The following is an 18563-nucleotide window of genomic DNA, read 5'->3' on the forward strand; positions in this document are numbered from 1 at the left end:
CGACGGAGTGTGTGCCACGCCTTGTGCCGGAGGACCTGTCGTCCGAGCATCCTGAGTCCGAGCTCAAGCTGGGCAGCCCAGCGCCTCACACACGCAGCGCCCGCGAGAAGGCAGCCCGCACGCGCGCGCGCGACGGCTCGACGCGCGCCGGTCCGCGACCGGTCCGCGATCCGATGCGGCCGGCGGGCGCGGCGCGACTGCTGCTGCTCGCGGCGCTCGCGGCGACGTCCGTCGCCGCCAACTGGGGCCCGAAAGGCGCCAAGGTGGGCAGGCGCACCTACTTTGGCTACGAGGCCGAGGTCCTGCAGCAGGCGGCCCTCAAGGCCGCCCGGGTCTGGCTCGGGCTGACCATGGTCGGCCTCGTCGTCGCCATCGCCTTCTTTTCCAAGGCGCCGCCGTTGCCGCCGAAGCCGAAGCAGGTCGCGATGGCCAAGCTCCGCAAGGGCAACAAGGCCTCCTAGCGGCGGGGCGTCGAGCAGTCCGCCGCGGAGGCCGGCGCGTCGCGGCGAGGCCTCGGCGCCGACGCCGCGCGCGCGCGCGCGCGGCCGCCCCCGGGACGCCGGCGGCCGCGGGGGAGGTCACACTTAGTGGAGGCGGCTGGGGTCTTGGCACGCGCCGGGCGGGGGAGCGGCGAAGCTCAGGAGATGGCGCAGGCCGAGGAGCGGCGCCGGGACGCGTCGCCCGCGCCCTCGCCGCCGGACGTCGCGTCCTTCTTCTCCTTCCACTTGAGGAACCAGACGATCTCCGTCCCGAAGGCCTTGGGCGAGACGAAGGTCCAGGCGTCCTCGTCGAAGTCGCCGGGCTCGAGCTTGACCTTCTTGCCCAGGTCCGGGAACTCGCCGATGTCGATCTCGTCGGGCACGTGCTGGCCGTTCGCGGGCGGCACGAAGGGGATCTTGTCCTTGTCGTCGAGGTCGCCGGGCTCGAGGTCCGCGAGCCAGGGCGCGGCGAAGAGGTCGCGCCAGCCCGCCGCGCCGAGGCGGTCCCCGCGGCTCTTCGCGAGGCACGCTTCGACGAAGGCCCGGGCCTCCTTCGGCGCGGCCGCGTCCCAGGCGATCTTGTCGTAGGGCATGTGGAGCACGGCGTCGTTGACCTGGGGCTTCTTCTTCTTCTTCTTGTCGCCCGAGTCCTCGGGCTCGGGCTTCTTGAACTCGTTGACGAGCCAGTCGTGCGCCGCCTCGGTGCGGTACGGCGACCGGCCGTTGAAGCACTCGTAGACGAGGCAGCCCAGCGCGAAGAAGTCGGCGGTCTTGTCGTAGACGTCGCCCGCGACGGCCTCGGGCGGGATGTAGCCCGACGTGCCCGAGCAGCCCTTCATGCCCTCCTTGTACGGCACGGCCTGCGCGCGCGCGCGGCCGCGTCGCCGCGACGAACCGCCGTCGGACGCGGGGGGGACGCGCCAGGCCCATGTCGCTGAGGCGCGTGCGGCCGTCGGAGTCCACGAGCACGTTCTCCGGCTTGAGGTCGCGGTAGACGAGATCGATCGCGTGGATGTCGCGGAGCGCGAGGATCGTCCGCGCGGCGTAGTACTTCGTGCGCTCGTCGGCGAACTTGCCCTCGGCCTTGAGCCAGTAGCGCAGGTCGCCGCCCATGCAGAGGTCCATGATGAGCACGAGCTCCTCCTTCGTCGCGAAGGCGTACTTGAGGTTCACCGTGAACGGCGAGTCGAGCGCCTTGAGCGCCGCGTGCTCGTTGGCGCAGAGCTGGAAGGCGTTGCCCTTCTTGACGTGCTTCTTGATGCAGGACTTCATGGCGTACATGCGGCCCGTCGTGTAGGTGCGGCACGCGTTGACCTTGCCGAAGCCGCCCCGGCCGAGCACGCGGAACGGGTTGAAGTCGTCGAGCTTGGGCTTGTTCTGCTGGATGCGCAGGAAGCGCAGGTACGTGCGGTAGCGGCCCGACTTCTTGAAGGCCTCGAGCGCGGCCTGCTCGAGGTAGGCGAAGACGACGCGCTCGACGTCCGCGCCGAACGACGGCTCGCGCGCCGCGAGGCCTTTGAGGTCCGAGAAGGGCCAGGGCGACGGCGCGCCGTCCTCGGGCGGCGGCGCGACGTGCTTGGCGTAGGTCGCGGCGTCGACGGCCGGCGCCGGGCACCGGAGAAGCGCGTCCGCGCCGAAGGGGAAGTTCGTCGCTTGCTTCTGCGGATCCGCGTCGACGAACTTCGCGCGGATGTCGGCCTCGCGCATCTTGGCCACCTTGGGCTGGTGGGCCTTGGTCGCGTAGGTCGCCATGTCCATGACGTACTTGGCCGGCGTCGCGAGCTCCTGCGGGGTTTCGCGGGGGTCGGGCGTCGGAGGGTTCGGGCGCGGGACGCGGCGGCCGCGCGTCCTGGCTCGCGCAGAAGAGCACGTAGCAGTAGAAGCCGCAGGGCGTGCCGCAGATCTCGTTGGCCGTGACGAGCCTGCGCGCGCGCGGGGTCCGGCCGGGCGCGGCGCCGGAATCGGCGCACCCTTGCTCCTGGAGCTTGGCCTCGAAGGCGTTGAGCTCGTCGTCGGAGATCTTGGGGAACTCGACGCGCGGGTCCGGCGCGTCCATCATCATGGCCTTTGTGTAGCGCCGCGACTCGAGGGCCGCGCCGAGATCCATGGCTGCAACCGACCGCCGACGAGGCTGGCGGCGGGCAGCTCTGATCAATGAATGAATCCTTGGCAAGGGGTCTGCGTCGCGCAACAAAGTTGACCCGGGTCATCCGCTGGTCCCGGGGCGACGCGAGGTTGGCGAATGCAAATACGGCCCGCGACGCCTTTGAAGATGTAAACGTGCGAACATAACGCGCGGAGCGTGAGGTTTTCAATTGCTTGTGAAAGGCGCCAGTTGGCGGGGCAGCCACGATGTCTGGCATAGCCGGCCTGCCCGGCGTGCCCGTGCAGGCGCTGCGCAACGCGCAGCGCCGCCTGCGGGAGGAGTCCGCGGAGGAAACGTCGTCGTCGACGGGGAGCGCCGCGGCGCTCATGATGGCGCGGTCGCGGTCCCTGAGCCTCGGCGCGCCGGCGCGGCGGCCGCGGCGGCGCGCGCCGCGGGCGACGGGCGTCGACGCGCGGGCGCTGCTGGCGTCGAGCGGCGCGCGCGTCTTCGGCGACGCGGCGGAGCAGGCGGCCATCGCCGCGTCGCTCGCGCCGGGCGACCCGGCGAGCGCCGCGGCGCCGCCGCCGGCGCTCGCGCCCGAGCCCGCGATGAGCGCCGCGGAGTGGGCGGCGGTCGAGCGGACCGCCGAGGCGCGCGACGACTTCGCCCAGGGCTGCCCCATCTGCCTCGAGCCCTTCGCCGCGGCGGACCACGGCCCGAACCCCGCGGTGCTGTTGAGCTGCAGCCACACGTTCCACCGGCGCTGCCTCGCGTCCGCGGAGCGGTGCATCGGCGTCGCCGAGCGCTGCTGCCCCATCTGCCGCAAGGCGTCCTACGAGGCGAAGATCACGGGCGTCGCCGCGGACGCCGCGCGCCGCCGCGCCGCGTCGACGCTGCAGCGCGGCTTCCGCACACGCCTCGCCGCGGGCCGCTACCGCGCGCGGCAGATCGCCGTCTACGGCGCGGGCCGCGGCGACGGGGCCCGGCGGCGGCGCTTCCAGGAGCGCGAGGTCCTGGCGCTCGGGGACCGCGTGACGCGCGACGTCGACGCGCGCGCCGACCCGCGTGGAAACCGACCACCGGTCCCGACCAAACTTTGGAAATTCTCTATCTCGGTCAAATCGAGGTCGATTCGTCTGATTTTTGGACGAATCGATTGCTCTCGTCGAAATCTCGAAGCCCGGCCGAAGACTCTGGTCCAAACCGTTCGGTTGAAGTCAGGTTGAAGATTTGGTTTTCCGCGCAGGCGCCGACTCGCTCGACGCGTTGTTCGCGGAGTGCGACGTCGCGCTCACGACGTCCGCGGCCGTCTTCGGCGCCGACCGGGCGCCGCCGCCGCCGAAGCCGCCGGCGCCCGCGCTCCCGCCGCCGCCGACGCGGCGCGCGTGGGCCGCCGCGCGGCGGGCCGCGGACGCGCGGGCCGAGGCGGCGTGCGCGATCTGCATGGGCCCCCTGGCGGAGCGCGAGCGCGTGCTCCTGTCCTGCTCCCACGTCTTCCACGCGCGCTGCGTCGCCGCCCTCGAGCGCTTCAACCTCGAGGCCGCGCACCTGTGCCCCTGCTGCCGCGCGCCCTACGCGTCCCGCGACTACGACGGCGCGTCGTCGGACGACGACGACGACGACGACGACGCGCTCCCGGAGGTCGCGGGCCTCGACCGCGCGCTCCTCGGCGAGCTCGACGCCGCCGACGCGCGGCGGGCGGCGCTCTGGGACGCGCTAAGGTAATGAATTGTGGAGGCGCATGGCCGGGGATGGGTCCTTCAACTCAGACGCGCATCCTGACCGAGTCGAGAGTGCCTGACCGCTTCAAGCGACTTCGCCGACCCGCGCGTTTCCCGAGGGCGTTTCCCACGACCCGAGATGCAATCGCTCCAGATGGCTTCGCTCGGCGCCCCGGCGCCCCCCGAGGCCGCGGCGGCGCCCGACGGCAACGATTTCTTCACGTCCATCACGCAGTTCGCGACTCGCGTCGGCCAGGACGGCCAGTACGCCGTCACGCGCGCCGCGGCGTCCGACGGTTCCGCGCGCGACGCCCCGGGACGCCCCGCCGCGGCCGGCGGGGACCGGGGCCGGGCGCCCGAACGACGCGAGAAACGAGAGAACCCCTCCCGCGCGCGACGCGTTTCCGCGACCCGGCCGCCGGGTCGCGGAAGACGCTCCGCCTTCTGCAGAACCGGGGAAGGGGGCGTCGGCATGATGCCCAAGAGAGAGAGAGAGAGCGCACCCGTCCCGCCCCGCGGCCCGACCCCCCGCGCCCGCAGGTTCCGCGCGGAGACGTCGTGGCCCGTCAAGTCGCTCGTCCACGAGCAGTTCAGCGACGGCTTCCCCGCGCTCGCGCGGATCCTCGCGAGCCCCGGCGGCCAGCCCGACGCCGAGGGCTTCTTCCACTACTGGTTCGGCGTCTGCGACTTCGACACGCAGCAGCAGTGCGAGCAGGCCGCGGCGACGCTCCGATCCCTCTGCGCGGAGATGGCCAAGGCGCCCGAGGCCATGGCGCGGCTCCGGCCGACGCTCGAGGACCACATGCGCTACTGGCAGCGGAGCCCCGCGGCGGCGGCCGTCGCCCAGCTCGGCAACCCGCCGCCGCCGTCGCAGCCGAACCAGTACTACGCGCGGTCGCCCGACTCGATCAAGAAGGGCCGGTGGACCGACGACGAGCACCAGCAGTTCATGGACCTCATGGCGGTCCACGGCAAGTCGTGGTCGAAGATCGCCGCGCACATGGTGAACCGGTCCGAGCCCCAGGTGCGGTCCCACGCCCAGAAGCACTTCGCCAAGGAGCGCAAGGAGCAGGAGGAGGCCGCCGCCGCGCTCGCGGGCGAGCAACCGGCCGACGACGGCTCCGCGCCGCCGAAGAAGGCGCGGCTCAAGAACGCCGCGGGCGCCGTCGCGCCCACCGACGGCGGCGGCGCGATCCTCGGCCTCGCCCAGCTCGGCAGCGCCCAGGCCTTCCAGGCGCCCGCGCCGCAGGCGCCCGCGCCGCCGGCCTTCGCCGCGTCGTCCGAGGCGGACGCGGACCGCGCGGTCGCGTCGCTCCTCGCCGCGCGCGAGGAGGCGCCCCCCAAGCCCGCGGTCTTCTCCTACCAGGACCCGGCGCCCCAGCAGCCCCTCCAGCCCGCGTCCTTCTCCTACCAAGACCCGGCGCCCCGCGCCGAGCCGCCGGCGGACGGCGGCTACGGCGTCTAGGCGCCCGCCCCGCCCCCCGCCCCCAAGCCCACGACAAGCGTAACCCGACACCCGCCATGGCGCACGCCTTGGTTCACTCGCGGTGGAGCTCGGCGCTCGGCGGCGCGCCGGCGGCGACGACGTTGCCCGCCTTGTCGAGCTTGATCGTGACGCCCATCTTCGCCTTGTACTGCGCCCAGGGCATGGACTGGACCCAGGCCGTGCCCGGCCCCGTCACCGTCGTGTTGCAGCAGCCCTCGCCGTTGCAGCAGCACGCCATGCAGGACCCCGCGGGGCGGACGCCCAGAGCGGCGCCGTGCCACGCGACGAGCGAGTTCGAGTCGATGACGAGCGTCTCCCCGGGCTCTAACATCTTGCGCTCCACCGTGCCCGTGGCGTTGATGAACGCCGTGCCGCCCTGGCCGTCGGCGGAGATGGTCTGGCGCACGCACCCGAAGCCCGCGCAGCAACACGTCGGCGTGCAGCAGTCGAGCTCGAAGGACGGCTGCGCCGCGCCGACGCTGGCCATGTAGGCCCCGGACCGCGCCGAGATCTTGTCGTACTGGGCCATGTCCAGCGCGACGACGTCCGCGGGCACGGGCGGCGTCATGCCCACGTACGTCGGCGCGGCGCCCTTGTTCTCGTAGATCATCGCCGCGCAGGCCTCGCCGCCGACGCACCGCGCGAGGCAGCCGTCGCAGTTCACGGAGGCCTCGACGTCGGCGCCCATGAACATCATGGACCCGGGCTCCATCTGCGTCGTCTCGCCCGGGCCGAGGCCCACGGAGAGGATGTGCATGTTCTCGCCGACGAGGTCCCACTTGCCGTTGCCCCAGCCCGGGAGGGGCTCCATGGCGACCCAGGTGAACCCGTTGCCGCCCTGGGCGGCGAGCTTCGCCATGGGGTTCGATGTCGTGTCGATCTGGAAGGAGCCGCTCATGCGCCGCCGGACGGCGGAGTGGGTGGTCCGGACGGGCTGCCCGACTCGTGCGGATTGCGAAACGCTGCCCATCGAGTGGCCCTGCGCGCCCGATGGTGCAGGTCCAGGTCCCCGAGGGCGTCGCGCCCGGCGGCATGTGCGCCTTCGTCATGCCGTACGCAGGCACCGCGTCCATCGACGACGCGCGCTGGCACGACCCCCATCGCATGTAGGTCCGGCACGACGGTGCAGATCGCCGTGCCCGCGGGCGCGGGCCCCGGCACGGTGCTCGAGGTCGCGGACCCCGGCGCCGTGGTGCCCGAGGCGGCCGTCGTCGGCATCTCGGCGACGGGCACCATGAGCCAGGTCTCGGGCATGCACGCGCTCGGGCCCCAGCACATGCCCCCGGGCTTCGACATGCTCGGGTCGACGTACGGCGTCCTGGCCAAGCCGCTGGCGCCCGGCGAGTCCTTCCAGTCGGAGCCCGGCGCCATGACCTTCATGTCCAACGACGTGAAGATGAGCGCCAAGTTCGGCGGCTTCTTCGGCACCGTGTCGACGGCCGTCTCGGGCGAGGCGCTGGCCAAGGTCACGTACACGAACGAGGGTTCGGACGTGGGCTACGTGGGCATGACGTCGAACCAGCCCTTCTCCATGGTCATCCCCGTGCAGATGGGCGCCGTCAACGGGGGCGTGCTGAACGTGAAGCGGGGCGCCTACATGGCCGGCACCCCCGACGTGACCGCGAAGGCGAAGCTCCTGCCCGCGCGCGACTGCGCGGCCTGCTGCTGCGGCGGCATGCCGCCCATCATCCAGGAGATCTCGGGCGCGCCGACGGGCGCCGCCTTCCTCGCGGCGGCGGGGACCATCGTCGCCAAGAGCCTCCAGCCGGGCGAGGCCATCGTCGTCGACTCGGACGTCATCGTCGGCTTCGAGAAGGACGTCCAGTTCGAGGTGAAGCAGGTCGGCAGCTGCATGACCTGCTGCCTCGGCGGCGAGGGCTGCTACAACACGGTTCTCACCGGGCCGGGCACAGTGTACCTCCAGTCCATCAGCATCGACAAGCTCATGGCCCAGCTTGTCACGGTCCAACAGGAATCCGACAGCGGCGACGGCGGCGGCGGCGGCCCCGTCGACGCGCAGCGCATCGACCGCTAGGAAGCGCCCGTCCCCCGAGAGTAAGGAAGTCAGTCAGTATCCCCGAGCGGTCGAAGACGGGGTACGGCGCCCGCGGCGGCGGCGGCTTCGCGGGCTCCGCGGGCGCCTCGTCCGCGAGCAGCGCGCGCGCCAGGTCGTCGCCGTCGTCCTTGGGCGTCGCGGGCGCGAGCGCGCGGAGGAGGACCCAGGCGCCGAACAGGGACGCGGCGAAGAAGCCGAGGATCGCGTAGCCGAGGTACTCGAAGTGGCCGTTGACGGCGCCGACGGCCGACCAGAAGGACCCGCCGAGCTCCAGCTCCGCCTGCACGCAGCCGAGCACCTCCACGGCCGCGACGGACAGCGCGACGGTCGCCGACACGACCGTAAGATAAAAATTGAGGAAGAGCCGCTTCGCGGGATCCTTCAACGCGATCTCGTAGGCCCAGGCCATCAGGACGCCGTCGAGCGTGTCCACGAGCGCCATGCCCGCCGCGAAGAGCAGCGGCAGCAGCAACACGACCTCCGGCCTACCAAGCGCGACGGGGTCGGATTCGTTCACATCTTCGGGCGAAACTCGCGCGGAAAAACACTCCCGTCGCTCGACGCTGTCTCCGGCGGGAGCCCGTCCTTCGCGCTCAACGCCGTGAGCGCGAGGAGCGCGACCTCGGACGCCGTGTCGAAGCCCAGCCCGAAGAGGAAGCCGACGTAGTACATCTTCCAGGCGCGGTCGACGACGTCGAAGGCGCGCGGGCAGCACCGCGCGAGGAAGCCGGGGCCGGCGACGATCCGCGCGTCCGCGTCGACGGCGACGAGGTGCGTGTGCGTGCCCGCTCCGCCGTCGTGGTCGCCGTGGACCTCCTCGACGAGACCGCCGCTCCGGAGCGCGCGCCACTCCCGGAAGAGCCCGCGCGCGATGGCGACGTTGACGGCGCCCACGAGGAGCAGGACGCCCGCGGACACGGCGGCGCCGACGACCGCGCCGACGCGCTCGAGGCCGCCCCGATGCTTCAGCTCCGCGGATCCCGCGGCGACGCCGACGCAGAGCAGGAGCACGACGGTGCTGTGGCCGAGCGAGAAGTAGAGGCCGACGCCCAGCGACGGCCGCCGGTCCGCGATGAGCTTGCGGCTCACGCAGTCGATGGCCGCGAGGTGGTCCGCGTCGACGGCGTGGCGCAGGCCGAAGGAGAACGCGAGGACGCCCGGCGACGCGAACGCGGGATAGCGCGACCCGACGGCCGCGAGCGCGCCGAGGAGCGTCACGTTCGCAGCCGCGAGCGACGCGAGCATGAGCGCGGCGCGCCAGCGCGACGGCCGAGGTGGGACGTCCGGCGCCGGGCGCGACACGGAGTCCGGCGCCTGGCGCGGCAATTGCACCGATGGCAGCGGCGCGTCCGGCGCCGCGCGCGGCAATTGCACCGATTGCAGCGGCGCGTCGTCGTCGTCGACGCCGCTGCGATCGAAGAGCGGGTAGGCCGTCGCCATCGAGAGAAACAGACTCCGATCAGCGCGCACAGACTCGCATCATGCAATAATGCCAGGCGTTTTGCCACAGGACCATGCTCGCTCCACTGAAGCCGCCGCGGGCGCCGGCCCGGGGCCACTTGCCGGGCCTGCGGCCGGCGCTCGCGCCCTCGGGACCGCTCTCCACCCGTACGGCTGTATCGCGGCGCCTTAGGCGACGACGCGCGGGGCGGGGGGACGTGTCTCGCGCGGTCTTCGTACCTTCAGACGAGCTTGCGGTCCATGGAGGACGCCTCGATCGGCGCCGCGGCCGAGGCCATGACCAGCCCCCGCCGCCGGACGTCGTCGAGGGACACGGGCTGGGCGCTCGCCATGAGGACCGTCGCGGGAATGCCCTCGGCCGCCGGCGGCGCGCCCAGCACCTCCCCCAGCACCCCGCCGGCCATGGCCGCCAGCGGGGATTCATTGGCGCCCATCACGCTCGACGCCTTCGTGCCCAGGAGGGCTTGGTTGATGGCGAAGGTCTTGAACTTGGCGTGGGAGTAGGACTGCGTGAAGATCGTGCCCGGGCCTTCGAGCGTCGTGTTGAACATGCCCTCGCCGGAGCAGCAGCAGGTCAGGCATCCGCCCGTCCGCTTGATGCTGAACTTCACCGTCTCCTCCCAGGCCACGAGCGAGTTCGAGTCGACGACGAAGGTCTCGCCCTCGGCGAGGGTCTTCGTCGTGAGGACGCCCATGGCGCCGAGGAAGGCCATGCCGTTGCCCGAGATCTTCTGGCGGACGAGGCCCTGGCCGCCGCAGCAGCACGTGGCCGGGTTGCAGTCGCAGTCGTAGCCCACGGCGACGTCGCCGATGGACGCGAAGTAGGCCCCGTCCTTGCCGAGGAACGACCGGCCGCCGAGCTCCAGCGGGATGACCTTCGCGGGGTTCACGGGCGTGAGCCCGAGGTAGCCACCGGTGTCCGGCGTCTCGAAGGTGCCCATGATGCAGGGGCTGCCCGAGCAGCAGCGGCCCATGCAGTCGCTGCTGTCGCAGCCCGCCTGGACGTCGCTATGCATGTATACCATAGCCCCGGGTTCAGCGACGACCTTGTCGCCGGGCTCCATCTGGATGCGCAGCAGCTGCATGTCGTGGCCCACGACCTCGTACTTGGGGCCGAGGTCCTCCGTGCCGACGACGGTGAGGCCCATCTGCTGTATGCTCGCGGGCATCACCATGCCCGTGGCCATCGTCCCGATGTCGGCGCGCGCGGAGCGGCGGCCCCCGGCGTCGAGCGGTCGGGTGGCTGTGGGCAGCCCCACGCTTCCAGAATATTCAACCAAATAGAAGATGACGTTCAATATTACCTCGTGGGTCGCCTGTTTCGCGAACTACCTTACGGCCCGGAACGTGAGGTTGAGCCGGCCCGGGCGCATGTTGAGCCCCGCCGGCGCCGTCTTCGGCTTGTCGACGCGCTCGACGCCGTGGAAGATGCCGCGCGCCGCGCCGCCGAAGCAGAGCACGTCGCCGGACCGCAGCGTGACGCGCGCGCGCGGGCCGTCGCGCGTCGCCGCCGTCGCGAAGGTCGCCGACGCGCCGAGCGAGATGGACACGACGGGCGAGCCGCGCTCGAGCGCGCTCGCCTCCTCCGAGTCGTCGCGATGGAGCCCCATGCGGTCGCCGCCGTGGTCGTAGAAATTGACCAAACACACGTCCGGCGCGTCGAAGGCCGGCAGGGACGCGTCCGCGGCGGCGCAGGCGGCGTGCGCGTCGCGCGCGGCGGCCGCGAGCGCCGCGGGGATCGGCGCCGCGCCCGCGCCCGCGTAGAGGGAGTGGACATGATCCCACTTCTCGCCGAGGCAGGCCATCTTGCACTTGCCGCGCGCCCCGTCGGCGTAGACCGGCGCCTCGAGCTTGAGGTCGAGCGCCGCCAGCGCGTCGACGAGCTCGCGCTGGCGCCGCGGGCTCAGGAAGCCGCGCACGAGGACGCAGCCCGGCGCGAAGACCGCGGCCTCCGGCGCCGCGGCGTCGGCGAGGTCCGCCGCGGCGGACCCGTCGTCCGCCGGCCGCAGCGTCACGGCGCCCCTGGCCTTCTTCCCGAACTTCTGCTTCTCCGGCGCCGCGTCGCCGGCCGCCGGCGTGAACCAGACCAACGAAAACCGCTCGCCGGCGAAGGGCCGCGTCCAGTGGCGCTCGCGCCAGCCGTCGAACTCGGCGGGCGCGTAGCGGACGTCCCGCGCGTGTCGCTCCACGACGAGCTCGCCGCCGCCGTAGTCGCCCAGCGCCGCGAGCAGGGACCGCTCCTGGCCGTAGCCCGCCGAGCCCGCGTCCAGATGCGGGCGGAACCGCGCGCCGAAGTTCACGGCGCACATCGTCGACGGTGTTCGACGGGGAAACTTCTCCGCGATGATGCTCTTCTCGAGCGCGAAGACGGCCGTCGCCAACGCCTCGAGGGCGTTCTGCCGCGGCTGGTGCGCGTTCGGAGCGACGCCGACGGAGAACGTGCCGCCGCCGCGGCCCTCCTCGATCAAGAGCTTGCTCCGCGCCGCCGAGGACGCGGGCCAGCCGCTCTTCACGACGTCCCGCAGCGCCGCGAGGGCGTCGACGTAGGCCTCGGGCGGCGGCGACGTCGCGACGCGCAGCGCCGGCGCGGGCGCGGCCGAAGTCCGCCGGTCCGCCCAGTAGGCGCGCGCTCGCTCGAAGGACGCGGCGATCGCCGGCAGGCGCTTTGCCGCGCCGGCGAGGCACGCGTCGCGGAAGGCCGCCGCGGGGCCGCCGTCGCCGTGGCGGATCGCGTCGACGGCGTCGACGTGGCCCTTCTTCTCGTAGCGCGCGAAGCGGAGGCACGCGAGGCACTCCGCCGCGGGGTCGACGCTCGGCCCCAGGACCTCGACGTCGTCGCAGGCCCAGGGCCGCACGAGCGCCGCCTCGTCGCCCGCCGCGACGTCGTCGACCCAGCCCAGGGCCACGGCGACGGCGAGGGCCGCCGCGCGGCGCGCCATGCCGCGCAGGAACCGGTCGCCCTGAAAGGCGAAGACGAGGAACGGGCCCCGCGACGCCACGTTGACCTTGCGCAGGCGGCACAAGCTCAGGCCCTCGTCGGGGCAGCACGCGCGCTCGTAGGCCGCGTCGTCGTCGGCGAAGGCGTGCCAGGACCGGCGCGCCGCGGACCCGTCGGCGCGCTTCGCGACGAGCAGACCCGTCGCGACGTCGCGGAGCCTTTTCAGCGCCGCCTTTCCCGCGTCCGAGTCCGCGTCGAAGGCGCCGAACAGGGCCGCGGGCACGAGCACCTCGGCGCGCACGGACGAGAAGTCCTGGGCCTGGAAGTCGTCGCGGCTCTCGAGCGGCGTCCGCCCGAGCACCTCGACGACGCACGCGGCGCCCGGGAACGCGGCCGCGACGCGCGCGTTCGCCGCGGCGCACCAGGCGCCCGGGTCCATGGACGACCCGCCGAGCACGCAGGCGCAGACGTCGCCCCAGGCCGCCGCGCCCGCGGCGACGGCCAGCGGCGCCTTGGCCCGCGGCGGCGCGCCGCTCCGCGCGACGACGCGGCAGCCCTCGCCGACGGCGGCGCGCAGCTGCGCGTCGATGGCCTGGGGCGACGTTTCGCCGCGGTAGCCGACCTGGACGATGGCGTTGGCGCTCTTGATCTGGGCAGTGAGGCCGGCGACGCAGCCATCCCGCAGGTGCTTGAAGAGCTTGGTCTTCGATGGGAACGACGCGCTGCAGACGCTGCAGGTCAAAGCATTCGGTGGCGGTGGTTTCGATGAATCTTGTTGCGGCTTCGGCGCGGGCTCGGGCGCCGCGGGCACTGCATCGCAGGCCTCCGGCACTGCGTCGCAGGCCACCGGCGGCGGCGGGCACATCTCCTGCCACAGCTGCTCTTTGGCGATTTGCACACGGGGGTGCTGTGCAACGAGGCCTCCGCCACCGCGCGCGCCGCGTCGACGACGCCCACGCCGTCGCCCCAGCACCGTTCGACGCTGCATAGATTGGCAAAGGACTGCCGGAAGCCATTGTCGCGCCGCAAAAAGTAGCCATCATGTCCGCGCGCCCCATGCCCATGGGCCCCGGCGGCCAGGCGCTCGGCTTCGACTACCTCGCGCGCAAGGCCCACAACCCGGGCCGCCAGAAGAAGCAGCGCGCCTTCTACAAGGACGCGCGGGTGATCCGCGACTTCAAGAAGCTGCAGCGGTCCGACGCGGACGTCGCCGGTTCGTCGCGCGACTTCACGAAGCCGTCCAAACGGGCGCGGGCCGAGGCCGAGGCGGTGCCGGCGGCGGTCGGCCCCGCGGAGAAGCCGCGGAAGAAGCGGAAGAAGCTCGACCCCTTCCGCAAGGTCCGCGACGCGCGCGCGGCCGCGGCCGAGGAGCGGGAGAGGGACGTCGCGGCGAGCGAGGCCCAAAAAGCGGCGGCCGCCAAGGCGCGCAAGGAGAAGACGAAGCGCGTCCAGAAGAGGGGCGGCAAGCGGCTCAAGTCCGACATCACGGACATCCTCGCGAAGCTCGACAAGGGCCGGAGTAAGAGCTAGCTGGATTTCGGCGCGATGTCTCGATCGATTTAGATGACGTAGTCCGCCTTCGTCGGCGGCGGCTCGTCGCCGGCGATGGCGACGACGTAGTAGTCCCGGGGCGCCTCGTGGGCGGACTGCGCGGAGATGTCCTTCTCGTCGTGGATGACCGTGGGCCGCCGCGCCGGGGCCTTTGGGGCGACCTTGTCCGGCGTCGGCGGCGCGCCGTAGGGCGGCTCCTCCTTGCTCTCGACGGGGGCCTCCGTCTTGCGGAATTGCAAATCGCGGTGCTTCGCCGCCGCCGCCTCGAGGAGGCCGACGCGAACCGCGAGCAGGACCACGAGAACGGCGAGCGCGAGCACCGCGACGCCCAGGATCACGTTGAGCGCGCCCGGCTCGTCGCCGTCGTCGTCGTCGCCGCCGCCGCCGCAGCGCGCCGGGGCCGCGGCGGCCGGCGCCGGCACGTCGCGCCAGTCGCCGCGGAGGCCGTCGATGTCGCTCCGGAGCGCCGCGACCTCGCCCCGGAGCACCTCGTCGTGGGCCGCGGGCTCCTCCTCGGATTCGCGCCAGTCGCGCTCGAAGCCGTCGACGTCCTGCCGCAGCGCGGAGACCTCGTCGCGGAGCTCCTGGTCCACGGCGGGGGCGCGGCGGGCGCGGCGGCGGGCGCGTCCTCGGCGGCCGCGGCCCAGTCGCCCCGGAATGCCGCGAGCTCGCCTCGGAGCTCCGCGACGGTCGTCTCGAGCTCGAGCACGCGGTCGTCGTCGTCGCCGATCGCGACGGCGGCCTCGCAGGGCGCCGCGGCGTCGGCGGCGGCGGCGACGGCGGCGCACGACGGCGCGCCTTCGACGGTGAAGCAGCCGCGCGTCGCGTGGTAGCCGAGCTGCGGCGCGTTGCCGAGCGCGAAGGTGAAGTGCGGGCCCGGCGCGAGGATGCGTAGCGACAGCGCGCCGTCCTCGAAGGCGACGTCGGCCTCGAAGGCGGCGTCGACCTCGACGAGCGACGCGTAGAAAGCGCCCGTCGCGTCCGCGGAGAAGCTCTTGAGGTCCGGGGACAGCGACCCGGCGTGCGCCGCGTAGGCGCCGTCGTCCGCGTGGAGGAAGACGACGTCGCGGTCGCCGCCGCCGCGCGGCGTCATGAGGCACTCGCCGTCGTCCAAGAAACCGAGCGCCGCGTAGGGCGCCGCGTCCGCGCCGCGCCACGTGACCTCGAGCCGCAGGCCGCCCGCGTCTTCGCAGGCCTTGGCGAAGACGCCGTCGCCGACCTCCTCGGCCCACGCGAGGCCCGTCGTCGCGGCGTCGTCGTCGTCCTCCGGCGGCGTCCACACGGGCGAGAAGGTCTTGACGAGCGTGAGCCAGGCGTCGTCGTCGCGCTCGAGGTTCGACGGCACGTGCTCGACGTCGCCCGTCGGCGGGCCGTCCGCGCCCGACGACGCGCGCTGCGGGCAGGACCCGCCCGCGGCCTCGAAGGCGACGTCGAGGTAGAACGCGTCCTCGTCCGCGTCCGTCAGGAGCCGGTGGCCCGTGTACTCGTTGAGCTGGTCGTCGCCGAAGCCTTCTCCCGGGATGTTGAGCACCAGAGGCCAGTGGGGCCCGTCGCCGGCGTTCGCCTGGACGGACATGGTAAAGTACTGGTCCGCGAAGTCCATTTTCCGCCACTGCTTCGCGAGGCGCGGCGCGCCCTCGTGGAGGATGTGCTGGTCGCCCAGGTACTGCACGTCCGTCGCGTCGCCGCGGTCGTCCATGAACCAGTCCGGCCGCACGTTGCCAATTACACTCAAGTCGAGCCACGAGCACGCGGCGATCGTCGAGTCGACGCCGTCGGCCCACTCGATGAAGTACATCTTCGTGCCCCGGTGGAGCACGGTCGTCGCGTGGTCGCTCGCGCTCTTGTCGCAGGCCGTGCCCTCGCCCCGGTGCTCCTCGTCGCAGGGCACCTGGCCGATCGCGCGGAGCACGCCGCGCTGCTCGTGGATGTCGTTGCGCTTCATGTTCCCGTCGAGGAAGTACCACACCGTCGACGACGACTCGTACTCGACGGCGTCGCTCCCGAAGGCCATGGACCGCGTCCGCGTCTCCGCGGCCCAGCGCGGCGGCCACATGTAGGGGCTGCCCTCGGCGGGCGTGCCCTCGCAGTCCGCGCCGTAGCCCGCGCTGCTGCCGAGCTGGTGCGCCGCGCCCATGGGACCGGGCGCGATGACGCAGCGCGGGCCCGCGGTGATCGTCGTCGCGGCAGAGGCGCAGGCGCCGTCGGCGACGAAGTCGCCGCTCATCCACGTCGCGCACGAGGTAGCCGCGCCGTCGCAGCCGTCGTCGCCGAGCGCCGTCGGCGACGCCTCCGTATGCTCTGCCGTCATGCACCAGCCGGCCATCGGGTCCGGAAGAGCGCAGCCGGCGCCGTAGGCGAGATCGCCGCTGACGCTCGGCATCGAAGCGCCCATGGCCGTCGCGCACCGAGCCTCGGCGTCGGCCGCCGTCCAGTCGCCGCGCATCTCGAAGCAGGCCTCGACGCCCGCGAAGGGATTCGTGTACGTGCAGGAGCCGACGACGTCCGTCGTTGCTTCCGAGGCGCACAGTCCGTCGGCGACGAAGTCTCCCGACATCCAAGTCGCGCAGGCGGTAGCCGCGCCGTCGCAGCCGTCGTCGCCGAGCGCCGTCGGCGACGCCTCCGTGCCCTCGGCTACCATACACCAGCCGGCCATCGCGTCGGGCAAGGTGCAGCCCGAGCCGTAAGTGAGCTCGCCGCTGACGCTCGGCATCGAAGCCCCCATCGCCGTCGCGCACCGCGCCTCGGCGCTGGCCGCCGTCCAGTCGCTGCCGCGCATCTCGAAGCAGGCTTCGACGCCCGCAAAGGGGTTCGTGTACGTGCAGGAGCCGACGAGCGCGTCGTCCAACCGGCGCACGTTCAGAAGTTCGGCAGCCCGCTCCGGGCCGTGCTGGAGCCATTTGCTAGCGTAGGGGCAGCGCAAATGGCCGCCGAATTTCTTCAGGAAGGCGTGGTCGTTCGGCAGCATTGCCGCCGCTGCGACGGAGCCCAGCACGGCGAGAAGAATCGGAGCCACGACTCCCATTGTGGGCTGACGAGACACGTCAAGCCACGTCGCTTGCAATGAAACGCTCGGGCACTGCCAGCCTCCATGCCGACTTCGCGTTTTACTTGATCCGGCAACAATCGATTTCAAGCTTTGGCGCGAGCTCGGGGAGGCATCTCGAGGTCGATCCGCGCGCGCGCCAACGCAACAGACCCGCGCGAACCAAAATTGCCGCCGCAGCGCGCTCGCAACCTCGCACGTGAAACCCGCGACCAAAAAGCCGCGCGGAAAACGCCGCGCGCTTCGCCGAGCATGGCCCCGCGCGAGACGGTGCAGCGCAAGTCCGCCGCCGAGTTCTTCACGGAGAACCAGAACATCGCGGGCTTCGACAACCCGGGCAAGAGCCTCTACACGACGATCCGCGAGCTCGTGGAGAATTCCCTCGACGCCGCCGAGTCCCTGGGCGTGCCGCCGCGCGTCGAACTGACCGTGCAGGAGCTCAGCCAGAGGGAGATCGACGGCGAGCGCGGCATGCAGGCCATGGACCGCATCGACGAGGAGCTCTTCGCCGAGGCCGCCGGCGCCAAGAAAAAGAAGGGCCGGAAGAAGAAGGACGACGACGAAGACGAGGACCCCGACCGGGCGTCGTCGAAGAAGGGCGCGATGCTCTACTACCGCGTGACCTGCCGGGACAACGGCTGCGGCATGCGCCGGGCCCAGATCCCCGACGCGCTGGGCCGCGTGCTCTCCGGGAGCAAGTACGGCGTGCGCCAGACGCGCGGCAAGTTCGGCCTCGGCGCGAAGATGGCGCTCATCTGGTCGAAGAAGTCGTCCGGCTTTCCGGTCAAGGTCCGCACGGCCGTCGCCGCGTCCGGCGCGGGCGACGACTACGACCGCGAGGCCGGCCCGCCGGGCGCGGCCCACGTCTCCCAGGTGACGCTCGACATCGACATCCAGAAGAACGAGCCCAACGTCCTCGAGGATTCCCAGGCGCCGAACCCGGAACGGTGGCGCGGCCTCGAGATGGAGGTCGTCGTCGGCGGCGCCTGGGGCGCCTACAAGTCGCGCATCGCGACCTACCTGCGCCAGCTCGCCATCATCACGCCCTACGCGGCGCTGTCGCTCCAGTTCCGCGCCGCGGACGGCCAGGGCAAGAAGGACGTCGCGTTGCGCTTCGAGCGCCGGTCGACCAAGGTGCCGCCGTGCCCGAAGAAGACGGGCTACCACCCGTCGGCCGTCAACGAGCTCCTGCTCCAGCAGCTCCTGCGGCGCACGACGCAGAAGACCCTCGTCGGGTTCCTCGCGCGCGGCGGCGAGCTCTCGAGCATCTCGGGCCCGCTCGCGAAGCGCGTCGTCGCGGAGTGCGGCGGCGGCTTCCGCGACGACGACGACCCCAGGGCTTTGGGCGACGACGCGAAGAAGGTGAGCCGCCTGGCGCGGCTGCTCCGCGAGGTCAAGCTCTTCCCGCCGCCGTCGGGCGACTGCCTGTCGCCCGTGGGCGAGTACAACCTGCGGCTCGGCATCGAGAAGGAGCTCCGGCCCGAGTACGTCGCGACGTGCACGCAGCCCTGCGGCTGCTTCAACGGCCACCCGTTCCTCGTGGAGGTCGGCGTGTCCCTGGGCGGCGAGGGCGTCGAGGACAACGCTGAACGTGCACCGCTTCGCGAACCGCATCCCGCTGCTCTTCGAGGCCGGCGCGGACGTCGTCTCGCGCGTCGCCAAGACCAAGGTCAAGTGGGGCGCCTACAAGATCGACCTCAAGAAGGAGAAGGTCGGCATCTTCGTGAGCCTCGTGTCGA

General features: G+C 72.4%; 4 protein-coding genes across 4 annotated transcripts; 1 reads left to right on the plus strand and 3 right to left on the minus strand.

Annotated features, from left to right (window-relative positions):
• Window positions 1–1183: 1183 nt before the first annotated feature.
• Window positions 1184–1892, minus strand: AURANDRAFT_11722 (hypothetical protein; the record flags this gene model as incomplete). The annotated part of the gene is made up of 2 exons (XM_009041969.1): window positions 1184–1339; window positions 1386–1892. Coding segments are annotated over 2 exons (663 nt in total), but the record flags the coding sequence as incomplete, so codon positions are not given.
• A 7900-nt stretch (window positions 1893–9792) lies between these two features.
• AURANDRAFT_14032 (hypothetical protein) lies at window positions 9793–10395 on the minus strand (the record flags this gene model as incomplete). Its single annotated transcript, XM_009041968.1, has 1 exon — window positions 9793–10395. A coding segment is annotated over one exon (603 nt), but the record flags the coding sequence as incomplete, so codon positions are not given.
• Window positions 10396–10617: 222 nt separating this feature from the next.
• Window positions 10618–16803, minus strand: AURANDRAFT_66742 (hypothetical protein; the record flags this gene model as incomplete). The annotated part of the gene is made up of 3 exons (XM_009041967.1): window positions 10618–13095; window positions 13796–14362; window positions 14467–16803. The coding sequence occupies 3 exons, from the start codon at window positions 16801–16803 to the stop codon at window positions 10618–10620; spliced, it is 5382 nt and encodes a 1793-aa protein (XP_009040215.1).
• A 273-nt stretch (window positions 16804–17076) lies between these two features.
• Window positions 17077–18547, plus strand: AURANDRAFT_66743 (hypothetical protein; the record flags this gene model as incomplete). Its single annotated transcript, XM_009041966.1, has 2 exons — window positions 17077–18308; window positions 18370–18547. Coding segments are annotated over 2 exons (1410 nt in total), but the record flags the coding sequence as incomplete, so codon positions are not given.
• Between the last annotated feature and the right edge of the window lie 16 nt (window positions 18548–18563).

The sequence above is a fragment of the Aureococcus anophagefferens genome (genome assembly GCF_000186865.1).
Source record: "Aureococcus anophagefferens unplaced genomic scaffold AURANscaffold_25, whole genome shotgun sequence".
Classification (NCBI taxonomy): domain Eukaryota; class Pelagophyceae; order Pelagomonadales; family Pelagomonadaceae; genus Aureococcus; species Aureococcus anophagefferens.